The 15989-nt window shown below is 34.8% G+C and overlaps 1 protein-coding gene across 1 annotated transcript in view; it reads left to right on the top strand.

Moving 5' to 3' along the window:
* Positions 1-15989, top strand: part of PKN2 (protein kinase N2) — a 133133-nt gene that overhangs the window by 72958 nt on the left and 44186 nt on the right. Inside the window, exons 4-6 of the mRNA XM_041747347.1 lie at positions 1837-1954; positions 2269-2414; positions 2500-2713. Coding sequence (XP_041603281.1) covers positions 1837-1954; positions 2269-2414; positions 2500-2713 — 478 coding nt within the window. The remainder of the gene's footprint in view (positions 1-1836; positions 1955-2268; positions 2415-2499; positions 2714-15989) is intronic.

The following is a 15989-nucleotide window of genomic DNA, read 5'->3' as shown; positions in this document are numbered from 1 at the left end:
TAATAAAGAATGAAATCTGACTAGAAGATCTTTATTGAATTGACTGGCCTTCAGAGCAGGAAAGAAATGGAAGAAAAAATCATAAATATGCAAACTCCTTTTTTTTCCACTGTATTTTAGCCAACCTAATTTGGTATTTATCATAAAACATATCAGCTCACTTTTCTTTTCCTTATATAATGGCAGTATTGTCTTTCTTCCCTCACATCTTCATTCATTTATACTGTGTCATCTTCTTCATTTATACAGTGCCATAATATACTGTGTGTTTTTATTGAAATGATCTGCACATCTGATGCTTGTTTCTTAGCTTCTAGTCTTGAACTCTTCAGAGAGTATAGGTTGATTATATCCTATTTTATTTCCAAATCAGTACTGATTACCTTAGTGATAAAAGTAGAGGTGCTTAAATAATAAGCAAAAATTGGCCTTTTTCGTGAATAAGTGCTTCCTAACTTGATGCATAGTTTTGTTTATCATTTGTTTTTTTTTGTGGATTGAAGCCTACTAGACTTTGACAACTAATATAACTAAGCAAGAGATGGTATTAACTTGTTATTTATTGCATACAAAATTTTTTTATTGCATAAAAAAATTGCTGTATTAGTTTTCTATGGCTGCTTCAAGAAATTATCATAAATTTCATGGCTTAGAGCAACATAACTTTATTATTTTACAATTTTGTAATTGAGAAGTCTCATGGATCTCACTGAGGCTAAAGTCAGGCATTGGCAGGGCTGCATTCCCTTCTGAGGGATGTAGTGGAGAATTTGTTTCCTTGATCTTACTAGCACGTAAAGGCTGCCAACATTTCTTAGCTTATGGCTCTTTTCTTCTCGGTCTTTGAAGCCAACAACGGTGGGTCCAGTTCTTCTCATATTGCTCTGCCCTCCTCTTCTGCCTTTCTCTTCCACGTTTAAGGAGGCTTGTGATTACTTTGGGCCCACCTGGATAATCCAGGAAATTATCTGTGTATTTTAAGGTTGGGTGGTTAACAACCTTAATTCCATCTGCTGTCTTAGTTTCCCTTTGCCATCTTGGACATCTTTGGGTGGATCGTTATTTAGCTGACTAGAATTCCAAAAATGGTAAGTTTTCATGCCTCTCCATCAGTAATGTTCATTGTTACTGGAACTAAACTGAGATATGGTAGTAATGTTATTTCATGTAATTCACCTTTCTTGAAGTTTTAAAAAATAACAAGTTTATTCACCATAATTTCCTCCCTTGCTTTATTGAGAAGGTCTTATTTTTTGACATTCAAGAATTTCAAGAGAGACTTTTCTCATTATGTCACTAATGTTGACAAATGCTGTTTCTTGTTTCCTTTATCAGATTTAAGGGAACACAGATACCAGCTATGATTAGTTATTTTAAAAATTTGCCTACATATGTGAAACTATGAGAATTTAACTGTAATTTTTTTTAACTGTAATTTTATAGAAGAGGAAGAGATTTTCAAAATGTTTAGGCTTAGTCACTGAGGCATCTATCTGTTACATACAATGCTTCTGAGTATGAGATTATTGACCGTGGTACAGGAAAATTCTTCATATTTTGTGTAAAGCGAAAAAGAGAAAATTATAAATGTGAATTTGGAGTTTTTAAAAATAGTAATAAGACCCACTTGCTTTTTCTCAAATTGTCTTACTGAGTTGTTTTTCTCATTTATAGCCCTATCAGTTTGGTGGCTTTTTAAAATAAATGTACTTACTTAGTGTTCTACTAACTCTATTTTTCACTTGCTGCCAATCATTTGACCTTATTTAGAAGCTATTGAAAATGTTTTATTTTTTTTCTTTTCATCTGCTTACCATTTCAAACTTATTTTAATAGGATCGGAAACTCCATGGCACAGCTCAGCAACTGCTCCAGGACAGCAAGACAAAAATAGAAGTGATACGAATGCAGATTCTTCAGGCAGTCCAGACCAATGAATTGGCTTTTGATAATGGTGATGGAATAGAGATAAATTGTCATTCTTATTATTCTGGGCATGTAAATTTTATGTAGGAAAGAAGCACTGGTTCAAAATTAAAGAGGTGGAGGTATCATGGTTTTGTCTTGAGTTTTGATGGCTGAAATGGAAGGCTTTTTATTTCAACATTGTGTCTAAGTATTACTTCAATGTTTATTGACTTCTTAATAATGAACTTTCTCTTAAGTTGTAAGAAATCATTTCCTTTTCATGAGTTTTAATCACTAATCACTACACATGAGAATACCAAATAAATGGTTCAATTGCTTTTTTTTTTTCCCCCCCTCTAGCAAAACCTGTCATAAGTCCTCTTGAACTTCGGATGGAAGAATTAAGGCATCATTTTAGGATAGAGTTTGCAGTAGCAGAAGGTGCAAAGAATGTAATGAAATTACTTGGCTCAGGAAAAGTAACAGACAGGAAAGCACTTTCAGAAGTAATTTTAAATATTTTAACTTAATAAATACATTATTCAAAGAATGTAATTATTTTAAATGACAATTGTCTTTTCCCTATTCAAGGCCCAAGCAAGATTTAATGAATCAAGTCAGAAGTTGGACCTTTTAAAGTATTCATTAGAGCAAAGGTTAAATGAACTTCCCAAGAATCATCCCAAAAGCAGTATTATTATTGAGGAGCTTTCACTTGTTGCATCACCAACACTAAGTCCACGTCAAAGTATGATTTCGACACAAAACCAGTATAGCACACTATCCAAACCAGCAGCCCTAACAGGTAAGTTGCATACATCTCCTAATTATTTTTGGTGCATCTCTTTTTTGTGTACATCTGGTCCTGTTTTAATAAATGAATAAGAAAGTATGCACAGATTTTTAAAATATTGTGATAAGATACACATAACAAAATTTATTATCTTAACCATTTTAAAATACATAATTCAGAAGTATGTATGTATGTATGTATTTATTTACAGTGTTGTATAAACATCACCACTATGTAGTTCCAAAACATTTTCATCATCCTAAAAGGAAACCCCTTTTCCATTGAGTAGTTACTATTCCCCATTCTCCCAGTCTCTGGTAACCACTATTAATTTTCTGTCTGTGTATATTTGTCTGTTTTAGATATTTCCTATAAATAGAATTGTATAATTTGTGGCCTTCTGTGGCTTCTTTCACTTAGTGTACTTTTCTCAAGGTTTGTTCTTGTAGTATATATCAGTATTTCATTTCTTTTTATGGTAAATAATATTCCATTGTATGTAGATATCTACTAAGTTTTCTTTATCCATTTACCAATGGATGGTATTTGGGTTGTTTCCACCTTTTTGACTTGCGGATCATGTTGTTATAAACATTTATGTTTTTGTTTGAACATCTATTTTCATTTATTTGGAGTATATACCTAGGAGTATAATTAGGAGGTCATGTGGTAATTCTGTGTTTATATTTTTGAGGAATGGTCAAACTGTTTGCCACAGTGGCTGCATTATCATTTTATATTCCCAAGAGCGCATATACTTACCAACATTTGTTATTTTCCTTTTTTTTTTTTTTTATTATGCCATTCTAGTAGGTCTGTTATTGAAAGTGGGGTAGTGAAATCTCCAATTATTTATGTGCCTATTTCTCCTTTTAATTATGTAAATGTTTGCTCCATATATTTTTGGGCTCTGTTGTTAAATGCACATGTTTGTAAGTTTTTTATATCTTCTTGATGGATTGACTCATTCATCAAAATGTAATGTCCTTCTTTGTCTTCTGTAACAGTTTTGGATTGAAAGTCTATTTTGTCTGATATTAGTATAGCCACCCCAGCTTTCTTTTCCTTGTTATTATTTGCACTGAATGTCTTTCTCCATCCTTTCACTTTTAATTGATGTCTTTGGATCTTAAGACACAGATTTGGATCTAAAGACATTCTAAAATGAATCCTTTTAGACAGCCTGTAATGTTTTTTTTAAAATCAGTTCCTTTTACTTAAACAGTGTAATGCATATATATTTTAAGGTAATTACCTATGTGGCAGTGCAGTTCTGATGCTGACTCCCTAGAATTGGGTCAAATTTCACGTGTTAATGGCACAGTCCCCACAGACTGCCCTTCTTTCTGACACAAGTTGTAAACTTGGAGTTTCCCTAATGATCCACACTTCTGACAAATTGGCTACAAATTCAGGGGTTCCACTACCACCTCAGGCTCAGTAGTTTATAGAACTCATTCATGGAACTCAAGAAAGCTCTGCTTACAATTACAGTTTTGTTTTTTGTTTTTACAATTACAGTTTTATTATTTATTATAAACACAAATTAGAAAAGACACATAAGGAGAGATCTGGGGGGGTCCCAAATGTGAAGCTTCCTGGTCCTCAGCATGTATCGCTCTCTTAGCATATCAGTTTCTGTTACCAACTAAAAATCTCACTTCAGCTGTGATTATCCACAGTTTTTATTGTGGCTTCATTATGTGGAAGTGATTGGTTGAATCATTCAACCATTTGTTTGAAATCAACTCTAGTCCCCCACCCCTCTCTGAAGGTCAGGAGGTCAAGCTAATATTGGCACCAACCCTCTAATCATATGGTTGTCTTTCTGACATAGCCAGCCCCCATCCAGAAACTGTCTAGGGGCCCACCATGAATCACTTTGTTAGTATTAACTCAATCTGATACCTGAGGAACCCACCGTAAATAACAAAGACACTGCTATCACTGGGGAAATGACAAGGGTTTAGAGGCTCACTCCCAGGAGCCAATAACAAAAACCAGCCAAATTCTTTAACATACACAAAAAGCCTTACTTCTGCCATTTTGTTATTTGTTTTCTACAGGTCTTAATCCTTTTTTTCAGAATTCTTCTGATAATGCTTTCTTTTGTGTTTGAATTTTTCTAATTTACAATTTGATTCCCTTGTTTCCTTTTCTAGTTCTATTCTTAGTGGTTACTGTAGTGATTAATAGCCTGAATTTATAAGTCTTTTCCACTTTAACTTCAATAACCTGCAAAACTCCCCTCCTATATAGCTGTTTCTCCCTGTTTTTATGATGTTGTATCACAGGTTACATGTTTATACACTGTGTTGCCCATTAGCTTACATTATAACTATTTTATGCATCTGTCTTTTAAGGCACAAAGAGTTATAAACCAAAAATACAGTAATATTGGCTTTTATGTTTACCTGTGTTATTTTTTTTTCTCCAATTTCAAGTTACTGTCTAGTGTCTTTTAATTTCAATCTGAATGACTTACATTAGCACTTCTTCTAGGCAGATATCCTAGTGACAAACTCCCTTAACTTTTGTTTCCCTGGGAATTTTTTTATTTTCTCCTTTATTTTTGAAGGTTAGTTTTGCCATATGTGGAATTCTTAGTTGACAAGTTTTTTTCTTTTATTAGTTTACAACTGTTATTCCCAGTCTGTCCTGGCCTTTGTACTTTATGATGAAAAATCAGCTTTTATTTTTTTTTTAAGAATCCCTTGGAAGTGGTGATTTGCCTCTCCCTTGCAGTTTTGTAAGATTTCTGTCTTTGTTTTTTTGTTTTTTTTTTTTTCACATTTTCGTTATAGTATATCTCAAATAGTAATCTCTTAAGTTTACTCTACTTTGAATCTTTGACTTCTTAATGTGTAGATTTATGTCTTTCATCATATTTGGGACATTTTTAGACATTATTTCTTTACATATTTTTTTCTGCCACTTTATCTCTCTTCTCTCATTCTGAAATTCCCATAGCATGTGTATATATATTCTTCATGGTATCCCAGAGGTCACTTTGTCTCTGTTCACTTTTTTTTTTTAAGAACAAATGTTTAGGGGGATCCCTGGGTGGCTCAGCGGTTTGGCACCTGCCTTTGGCCCAGGGCATGGTCTTGGAGTCCCGGGATTGAGTCCCACATCGGGTTCCCTGCATGGAGCCTGCTTCTCCTCTGCCTATGTCTCTGCCTCTCTCTCTCTCTCTCTCTCTCTCTCTCTCTCTCTCTCTCTGTGTGTCTCTCATGAATAAATAGATAAAATCTTTTTTTAAAAAAAAAAAGAACAAATGTTAATTGATATACAGACATTTTAGGGGCCCAGAGACACAGGTAAATGCAAACACAGCTTCCATGGGTATCTGAAATTACAAGAGTAAGTCAAGCATCAAAAGTCAGAGTCTTCCTACCAGCAAGCTCCTATGAGCCCTATCCACCAACATGAACCATGCCTCTCTGGTTTGAACTGTCAGGATTTCTCCCAAGAGCCTAGCATTAGTAGAGCTCAAAAAGAAGCTTCTCATAAGGGTCTTTAAAGTTATCAAGCCAGGCATCAAATTGGTTAACTCAGTTACAGACTATCTTTAGTTTCATCGTTTTACTTCCTGCTTTTTATTTTGTTTTTAATTAGGAGCATACCCATTTAGTGTTGTTATATCATATTGATCAATTACACTATCATTATAAATATTCCATTTTATCTCTGAAAATATTCAGACACACAGTTTACTTTGTCTAATGTTAGTAGAGCGCCATTATTCTTCTCATGCTCAATGTAACCTAGCAAAATGTTTTCCTAGGATTTTTTCCATCCTTTCATTTTCAACCTATTCTTTTTATTTAAAGTGAAAATTTTATATTCGTTATATAGATGACTCTTCTTTTTATCTGTCCTGAAAATCTGATTGAAGTTGTTAGCCTGCCATATTTTCCCGTTTTTAAACAGCTTTTTTTTTTTAATGTGACTTAAGCCCGTGCTTTTTTTTTTTTTTTTTAAGATTTTATTTATTTATTCATGAGAGACACAGAGAGAGAGAGAGGCGCAGAGACACAGGCAGAGGGAGAAGCAGGCTCCATGCAAGGAGCCTGATGTGGGACTCGATCCTGGGTCTCCAGGATCACACCCCGGGCTGCAGGCGGCACTAAACTGCTGTGCCACTGGGGCTGCCCTTTAAACAGCTTTGTATACATAAATTGCCCACTCTTGATGAGTACAATTTGGTAACTTTTGATACAACCCCCAAAAGTTTCCATGTGCCCTTTATAAACTTTCCTTTTAGTATTATTTTTATTCTTTTTTCTTTTAGTATTATTTTTAATATATATTTACTTGATGTTTGAATAGCATCTTTCCTGCCCTTTGTAGTTGTTCATAAAATAAACCCTCTGTTTTTCCATTTCATCTCCCATAACAGTCTTTTAGTTAGGCCTGTATGTGTGTGTGTGTTTATTGCTTTCTTTAGAGAATCAGATATCCATATTGAACTTATTTACAGTCTATGATCCCAATGTACTCTTAACTCTAAATCAGTCTAAGAATTTTATGAAGAAATATTTTCAGGGCAGCCCCGGTGGCTCAGTGGTTTAGCGCCACCTGCAGCCCAGGGTGTGATCCTGGAGACCGGGGATCGAGTCCCACATCGGGCTCCCTGCATGGAGCCTGCTTCTCCCTCTGCCTGTGTCTCTGTTTCTCCCTCTCCTCTCTGTGTATTCTCATGAATAAATAAATAAAATCTTTAAAAAAAAATTTTTTTCAAATCTTTCCACTCTACCTTTTTGTATTCTTGTCGTAATATATTTTAGTTCTACATATGCCTTAAAAATCATCATCCTTGAGTATTTTCTTCATCTTGTACTTAAGATTTTCTCTATTTCCTTTTAGTCTATAAATTTCCATTTAGCATGTATTTTAAAGAAGATGTGCTAGTGTCATTCTTTCACCTTTTTCCTGTATTTTTCAACTTCATGTTTTAAGAATATTATTAGTGGATATAGAAATTTGTATTTTTTTTTCTTTTGGCTCTTTAAAATGTGATTTCATTTTCTTCTGGCTTCTATTTTTCTATTATAAAAAGTCAGCTGTAATTTTTATCAGTATATTTCTTCATGCAATCCCCCTCATTACTCAGCTACTTCAATAACATAGAATTGTGTTCACTTTCTTTTGTTTCTTTTCCCTCTCTGTTCCTGTGACTGGGTGCTTTTAATTGACCCATCTTCGTGTTTGCTGATTTTTCTGTTTCCTCAAATCTACTACTGACCTTTTCTAGTGAATTTTTAAAATTTCAGTATTACACTTTTCAACTCTAGAATTTCATTTCATTCTTTTTTTTTTTTCATTTCATTCTTATTTGTAATTCTGTATCTTCCTTAATATTCTCTATTTGTCAAAATACAATACTCTTTTCTTTCTTTTGTTTGTTTGCTTTGGGGCTTTTTTTGTAGGTCTTTGTATGTAAGATACTTGATATATAGTCCTTGATATAAAATCCTTGTCTAGAAAATCCAATGACTTGGCTTCCTCAGTTTCTATTAATTTTTGTCTTTTTTGTCAATCAGCCATGTTCCTTTATTTTCTGGCTTACATCATAATTTTTTATTAAAAACTGGATATTGTGAATATTATAATGTGTAACTCTGGAAGATAATCCCCTTCTAGAATTTTTTATTGTTGTTTATGTGGAGTATAGTTGTTTAGGGGCTTTTATAAGCTGTTTTGTAAGGATTGTATTCACTGTCATGTATGGTCACAGAAGTCTCCATTAAATTAGTAGTCAACTAGTGTTTTGTCAGACATTTCTTTTAATGCATGCAGGCAAAAAGAAAAAAAATTGCCCTGCTTTTGCAGCTGGGCTCCGTGTTTGTGTGCTGGGGCATATCCTTAATGGTCAGTCAGGCATTGTCAACTATGCCTTTGCTCACACAGAACTCGAAGATCAGCCAGATATGAGAGCTTAGGGCTTTCTCAGGTCTTTTATGAGAATGTCTGTTTCTCCTAGCCTTCTAGTTTCCCAGTGGAAGTATTGCAAAGTCCTTATTTTTCAAAACGTCTTACTCTGTATTCTCTTCCAAGACTCTTTGGGATATCTTATTGTTTGTCCCAATTCATATCTTTTTCCCCAGGCTGCAGTGTCTGGTTCATTTGCTATTAAATGCTCTCCACTTAGCTATTTCTCTGCCCTTAGAGATCTCCTAGATAGGCAAAATACAAATAAACAGAAAAACATACCTTTGTGTTAGTCCTTTTAAGGGAGCCCTCAGTTAGGTCAAAGCAGATAACCATACTTTTCTTGAGCATGAATTTTTATCTGTAGACTGCTGTGTTGATGACCATCAACAAGCCATTTGGGTAGGGGGAGGATGAGGCAAAGGTAAGTTAAAATACCACAGAGCTCTCCTATTTAGAGTACTCATTGCTTTTTTTATTAAGCATTTGCTTGGCTACAGTAAACCTTTGACTGTTTTGCAAATGTCTCATACACTTGACTTAACAGTTTTTGCTACTTTGTGGTGGTTTTGTTTGTTTCCCATATTTCTGGAGAAACTGCCTTTGGACTTTGCTACTGCACCATTTTCTTTGACCATCAGCTACAAAGGTTTTTATGGTCCACTTGAATGTGAAATATTTTCATTACACTGACTTCTCTCACCCCTAGAAATCCTTAAATTATCAATGGAAATGTCAACAAAGGCTTTTCCTTAAAAATGATGGTATTTGATATTTTGAGGATGTGACAGTGTTCTTCAGAATTGCAAAGTATACTGACACATTTTAGTAGCTTTGGGTATCATTGATCAGTTTTATATTTTGCCGGACATCTATATTAAAACTTTAAGGACAAATTTATGGTTAAACTATGCTGTTGCCACTATTAGAATCAGTCTAAACCTATAGTTACCAAATTGAGTTTCTAAATCTAATGTTATCCTGGGATGCCAGAATGAATTCACAAAGTACAACAGGATATTTTAACTTTTTGAGGGAAACAGTGTATTTTCACTTCCTCTGGTCACCAAAATACTAGCTCAAGGTACAGCATGAGGTGGAGCTATATTCCTTTCAGTGATGTCATTTATTAACATGCCTGGGTTTTCTTGCATTGCTCTGATAATAAATACCATGTGAAAATCAATGTGGAATAGAAAAGAAGGTAGCAGTTTCCAATCTAGTTCCAGAGTTTGAGAAGCTGTACTGTGCTCATTAGGTACAAACATCCCATTAGGAGGTAACCATGGTTTTTTGCAAGTGAAATAAGATTATTTTCTTTCAAGTTATGTGTATTGTTTTTGTAAGTAGTTACTAGTTTGTTGCAGTATCCTTTGAAATAGAACTGTTAGGTATATTTTAGATTAGGAGCCCAGTGAAAAAATTGAGACACTGGGGTGCTGTGAAATAAGAAAGCTTTGGGAACCTTTGGTCAATTTCCTCCATTATATTTAAAATGTTTTAAATGTTTATTAAAGTGTTTATCTTTCCAGTCACATCTTCTATAATTCCTACATGAATCTTCTATCACAATTAAACTGGTTTGTGCACAGTCCATGTTTAAGATCCCTGCCTTACTATCCATCTTCTTACTGTATTTTTAAAAATTAGAACTGTGAAGAACAAAGACCTTATCATCTATCTACATGTAATCCTAGCCCCTAGCACAGGACACTTTATAGATTCAGAAGATACTTGGTAAAGATTATTTGATGATGAGGAACTGTACTTATTACTTAAGTTTCACCATTGTATGGCACATTGCTGAACGCATTAATAATAATAGAGTGTTTCTGAATGATTCATTGATAAGATATGGTTGTCAAATATCTGGAAATAAACAATATCTCTAGAAGAGTAATAAAGCTACATTTTAGAAAATCAGCTGATATGACTGGAGATTTTTTTTCCTTTTCTATTCTTGTTGGCTCCTCTCCCCAATTCTTTTTTTTTTTTTTAATAAATTTATTTTTTATTGGTGTTCAATTTGCCAACATACAGAATAACACCCAGTGCTCATTCCGTCAACTGCCCCCCCTCAATGCCCGTCACCCAGTCACCCCAACCCCCCGCCCACCTCCCTTTCCACCACCCCTAGTTCGTTTCCCAGAGTTAGGAGTCTTTCATGTTCTGTCTCCCTTTCTGATACTTCCCACTCATTTTTTCTCCTTTCCCCTTTATTCCCTTTCACTATTTTTTATATTCCCCAAATGAATGAGACCATATAATGTTTGTCCTTCTCCGATTGACTTATTTCACTCAGCATAATACCCTCCAGTTCCAACCACGTCAAAGCAAACGGTGGGTATTTGTCGTTTCTAATGGCTGAGTAATATTCCATTGTATACATAAACCACATCTTCTTTATCCATTCATCTTTCGATGGACACCGAGGCTCCTTCCACAGTTTGGCTATTGTGGACATTGCTGCTATAAACATCGGGGTGCAGGTGTCCCGGCATTTCATTGCATCTGCATCTTTGGGGTAAATCCCCAGCAGTGCAATTCCTGGGTCGTAGGGCAGATCTATTTTTAACTCTTTGAGGAACCTCCACACAGTTTTCCAGAGTGGCTGCACCAGTTCACATTCCTACCAACAGTGCAGGAGGGTTCCCCTTTCTCCACATCGTCTCCAACATTTGTGGTTTCCTGCTTTGTTAATTTTCCCCATTCTCACTGGTGTGAGGTGGTATCTCATTGTGGTTTTGATTTGTATTTCCCTGATGGCAAGTGATGCGGAGCATTTCCTCATGTGCTTGTTGGCCATGTCTATGTCTTCCTCTTTGAGATTTCTGTTCATGTCTTTTGCCCATTTCATGATTGGATTGTTTGTTTCTTTGCTGTTGAGTTTAATAAGTTCTACTTAGATCTTGGATATTAGCCCTTTATCTGATAGGTCATTTGCAAATATCTTCTCCCATTCTGTAGGTTGTCTTTGAGTTTTGTTGATGGTATCTTTTGCTTTGCAAAAGCTTCTTATCTTGATGAAGTCCCAATAGTTCATTTTTGCTTTTGTTTCTTTTGCCTTCATGGATGAATCTTGTAAGAAGTTTCTGTGGCCAAGTTCAAAAAGGGTGTTACCTGTGTTCTCTAGGATTTTGATGGAATCTTGTCTCACATTTAGATCTTTCATCCATTTTGAGTTTATCTTTGTGTATGGTGTAAGAGAATGGTCTAGTTTCATTCTTCTGCATGTGGATGTCCAATATTCCCAGCACCATTTATTGAAGAGACTGTCTTTCTTCCAATGGATAGTCTTTCCTCCTTTGTCAAATATTAGTTGACAATAAAGTTGAGGGTCCACTTCTGGGTTCTTTATTCTGTTCCATTGATCTATGTGTCTGTTTTTGTGCCAGTACCACACTGTCTTGACCACAGCTTTGTAGTACAACCTGAAATACGGCATTGTGATGCCCCCAGATATGGTTTTCTTTTTTAAAAATTCCCCTGGCTATTTGGGGTCTTTTCTGATTCCACACAAATTTTAAAATAATTTGTTCCAACTCTCTGAAGAAAGTCCATGGTACTTTGATAGGGATTGCATTAAACATGTAAATTGCCCTGGGTAACATTGACATTTTCACTATATTAATTCTTCCAATCCATGAGCATGGAATATTTTTCCATCTCTTTGTGTCTCCCTCAATTTCTTTCAGAAGTATTCTGAGGTTTTTAGGGTATAGATCCTTTACCTCTTTGGTTAGGTTTATTCCTAGGTGTCTTATGCTTTTGGGTGCAATTGTAAATGGGATTGATTCCTTAATTTCTCTTTCTTCAGTCTCATTGTTAGTGTATAGAAATGCCACTGACTTCTGGGCATTGATTTTGTATCCTGCCACACTGCCAAATATTTGTATGAGTTCTAGCAATCTTGGGGTGGAGTCTTTTGGGTTTTCTATGTAGAGTATCATGTCATCGGTGAAGAGGGAGAGTTTGACTTATTCTTTGCCAATTTGAATGCCTTTTATTTCTTTTTGTTGCCTGATTGCTGAGGCTAGGATTCTAGTACTATGTTGAATAGCAGTGATGAGAGTGGACATCCCTGTCTTGTTCCTGATCTTAGGGGAAAGGCTCCCAGTGCTTCCCCATTGAGAATGATATTTGCTGTGGGCTTTTCATAGATTACTTTTAAGATGTTAAGGAATATTCCCTCTATCCCTACGCTCTGAAGAGTTTTGATCAGGAATGGATGCTGTATTTTGTCAAATGCTTTCTCTGCATCTATTATCCTCTCCCCAATTCTTTAACCAGTTGGAGTCTCTCTTTTTCTGTTCTTCATTGCCTTACTGAACTTTATTCAAAGTGATGTAAATCACCAGTGTAAAAGGAAGTATCTTACAATTCTTAAGACATTTTGGTTTTTAAAAAAATTCCTTTTAAATTCATACTGAAACTTAGAATTAGTTAATTCTTGTGAACCTTAAACTAAATGTAGAGTAACTAGGAAGAGAAATAGTATTGGGCTTAAAGGATTAGACACAATGAAGAATTATCATGGACAGGGCAGCCCAGGTGGCTCAGCGGTTTAGCGCCACCTTCAGCCCAGGGCCTGATCCTGAAGACCGGGGATCAAGTCCCACGTTGGGCTCCCTGCATGGAGCCTGCTTCTCCCTCTGCCTGTATCCCTCCCTCTCTCTCTCTCTCTCTCTCTCTCTCTCTCTCTCTGTGTCTCATGAATTAAAAAAAAAAAATTATCATGGACAAGTAGCAGGAGCATTTACCCTCCTGAGTTTCTCACTGCATGCTATTATTTGTGGTTTGTCATTTATACTCTGATTTCTTTTGTGGTTGTATGGTTATAAATTGAAATTTGCAAATTTGGTGCTATTTTGATCTAAGGTATTAAATTTTTTGGTCCACATTTTGAGACATCTGTTAGTTTTTATGAAAGAAAATTTCCTCAGAATTAAAAAAATTGTCAGGTACTGAATTAGTAAAATGGATATAAAATAGTTTTTTTCAGAATGTTAAAAAAATAAAAAAGCGTTTACATGTTCTAATGGAGTTCATAGCTACTGCTTATGAATATAAACATTTAGTTTTTGGATTACTTGTTTTAAAAATTTCATATTGTGGGGTATAAAAATAAAAAATTAATTTTAAGCTATTTCTAATATGGTTATATACAATTGCAACTTGTCACCTCATGAAAAGAACTTCTAGATGCTTAATAATGAGCTTAAATCCCTCTAGATTTCTTTTTCCTAAATGAAAGCAGGTGTGCTGAGCATTGTCATCTCCTAATATATTGAAATTACTAAAATATTTAATAAGCTACCAGGGTTTGAAGTAGTGACCAGATGTTTTCAGTTTCCCCAGGATGACTTTTACAGCTAAGCATGTACAATGGAAATGAGCTAAGTTTGTCAGTTTAACAATAAAAAAGCAAATACAACACACAGACACAAGTTGATTCTTTTGAACTAAAATTAAAATGCTATCTATTGTATTTAATCTGCTTTAACACTTCACAATTAAAGAAGATTTCCATAGCCTAACCAAACATTAAATTGGAGCTTCCCGCTCCATCTTTAATAAGTTCATTGAGACATAATTTATATACTGTAGGATTCACCCACAGTTTTAGGGCTTTTAGGAAATGTATATAGTTGTCACCATCATCAACATCCAGTTTTATTTGAAGTGCATAACTTGAAGGTTTTTGTCATAATTTTATACTTGTGAAACCATCACAACAATCAATATAATGAAAGTATCCATCATCCTAAAATTGTCCTTGTGTGCCTCTGTGTAATCCCTCTTTCCTGCTCTTCTCATGCTCTCCCTACCCACATCTGTCTCAGGCAATCATTGACCTGTTTTTATCACTTGCTATTAGTTTCTATTTTGTAGAATTTTATATAAATGGAATCATACAGTTTATACTGTCTTCTTTTGGGAGAGGGATTTCTGGCCTTTTTCACTCTGAGCAATTACTTTGTTATTCATCTATGTTGCGTGTATCAATGGTTCCTCTCTACTATTAGTATTCAGGTGTGGATATTCCACAGTTTATCCATTCACCCATGAGAGATATTTGATTTGTTTCCATTTTGTAGTTTTTCAAATATAGCTGCTAATAACATACTTGTGCAGTTTTTGTGTAAATGTATATTTCACTTGGGTAAATACTTAGGAATGATATGGCTATATCATATGGCAGCCTACTGATAATGGATTCTTTACCCATTTTAACATCTGCAAAGTCTTCATGTTTGGAAGATATCAGTGTGTCTAGAGTTCTAATTTCACAGTTTATTTGCTTGTTCATTTTCTCAGTACTTTAAAGTTGTTACTTTTCTATCTTGCTTTCATGGTTTCTAATGAGTAATCCACTGCCATCCTAAACTTTGTAACATGTCTTTTTTTCTCTGATTGCTTTTAATATTTTCTCTTTATTTGTTTAGAGAAATTAAGATTATGCTTTCATGTGAGTTACTTCTTTTTCTTTTGCTTGGTTTTCATTGAAATTCTTGGATACTTCCTAGGTTTATAACTTTCATCAAATGTAGAAAAATTTCAGCCATTATTTTTTTCAAATATATTTCTGTCCCCAGTCTCTGCTCTTCATCAGGGACTTAACTGCACATATATTAGGCTACTTGAAGTAAAACACATTTTACATATGCATTGGTTTGTTTGTTTTCCCCTCAAGTCTTTCTCTTATTTTTGATAATTTCTACTGCTTCAAGTTCAGTAGCCTTTTCTTTGCAATGTATAACCTGCCACCAATCCCATCCCAGTATATTTTTCCTTAAATCTTAAACATGGTAGTTTTTATCTCTAAAATTTTGTTTTGGATCTTTTTTATTTCTTGTCTGTCTGTATTCAACTTTTTGAACAGATGGAATATAATTGTAGGAATGTGCTTATCTGCTAATGCTAACATTTATGTCAGTTTTGGATCGATTTTTATTTGATTTTTTTTTTCTTAGTATGGATCATATTTTTCTGTTTATCTGCTTGCTAGGCAAGATAGACAGAATTTTAAGAATGATCCATGGAATCCCTCTTCTGTGAATATGATGAGATATCACTGGTGATAATATTATGTTATATGGCATAGGGGATTTTGCCTATGTGATTAAGGTTACTAATCAGTTGCTTTTGGGTTGAGGTAAAGGGCAATGATCTGGATAGGCTGATTATGATCATAGGAGTCTCCTAAAAGTAGAGAATTTTCTCTGGCCAGTGCCAGATAGGGAAGAAAGATCTGAATCATGAAAAGATTATATGTGACATTGCTGGCTTGAAGATGGAAAGGGCCAGCTATGTAGTGAGGAATTCAGATGGCCTTTAGAACTTGAAAACCACT

This window comes from Vulpes lagopus, chromosome 3 (genome assembly GCF_018345385.1).
Source record: "Vulpes lagopus strain Blue_001 chromosome 3, ASM1834538v1, whole genome shotgun sequence".
In the NCBI taxonomy this organism is placed as follows: domain Eukaryota; kingdom Metazoa; phylum Chordata; class Mammalia; order Carnivora; family Canidae; genus Vulpes; species Vulpes lagopus.
Note: the sequence above shows the minus strand (reverse complement) of the source record. Positions and strands in the feature narration are given on the sequence as shown.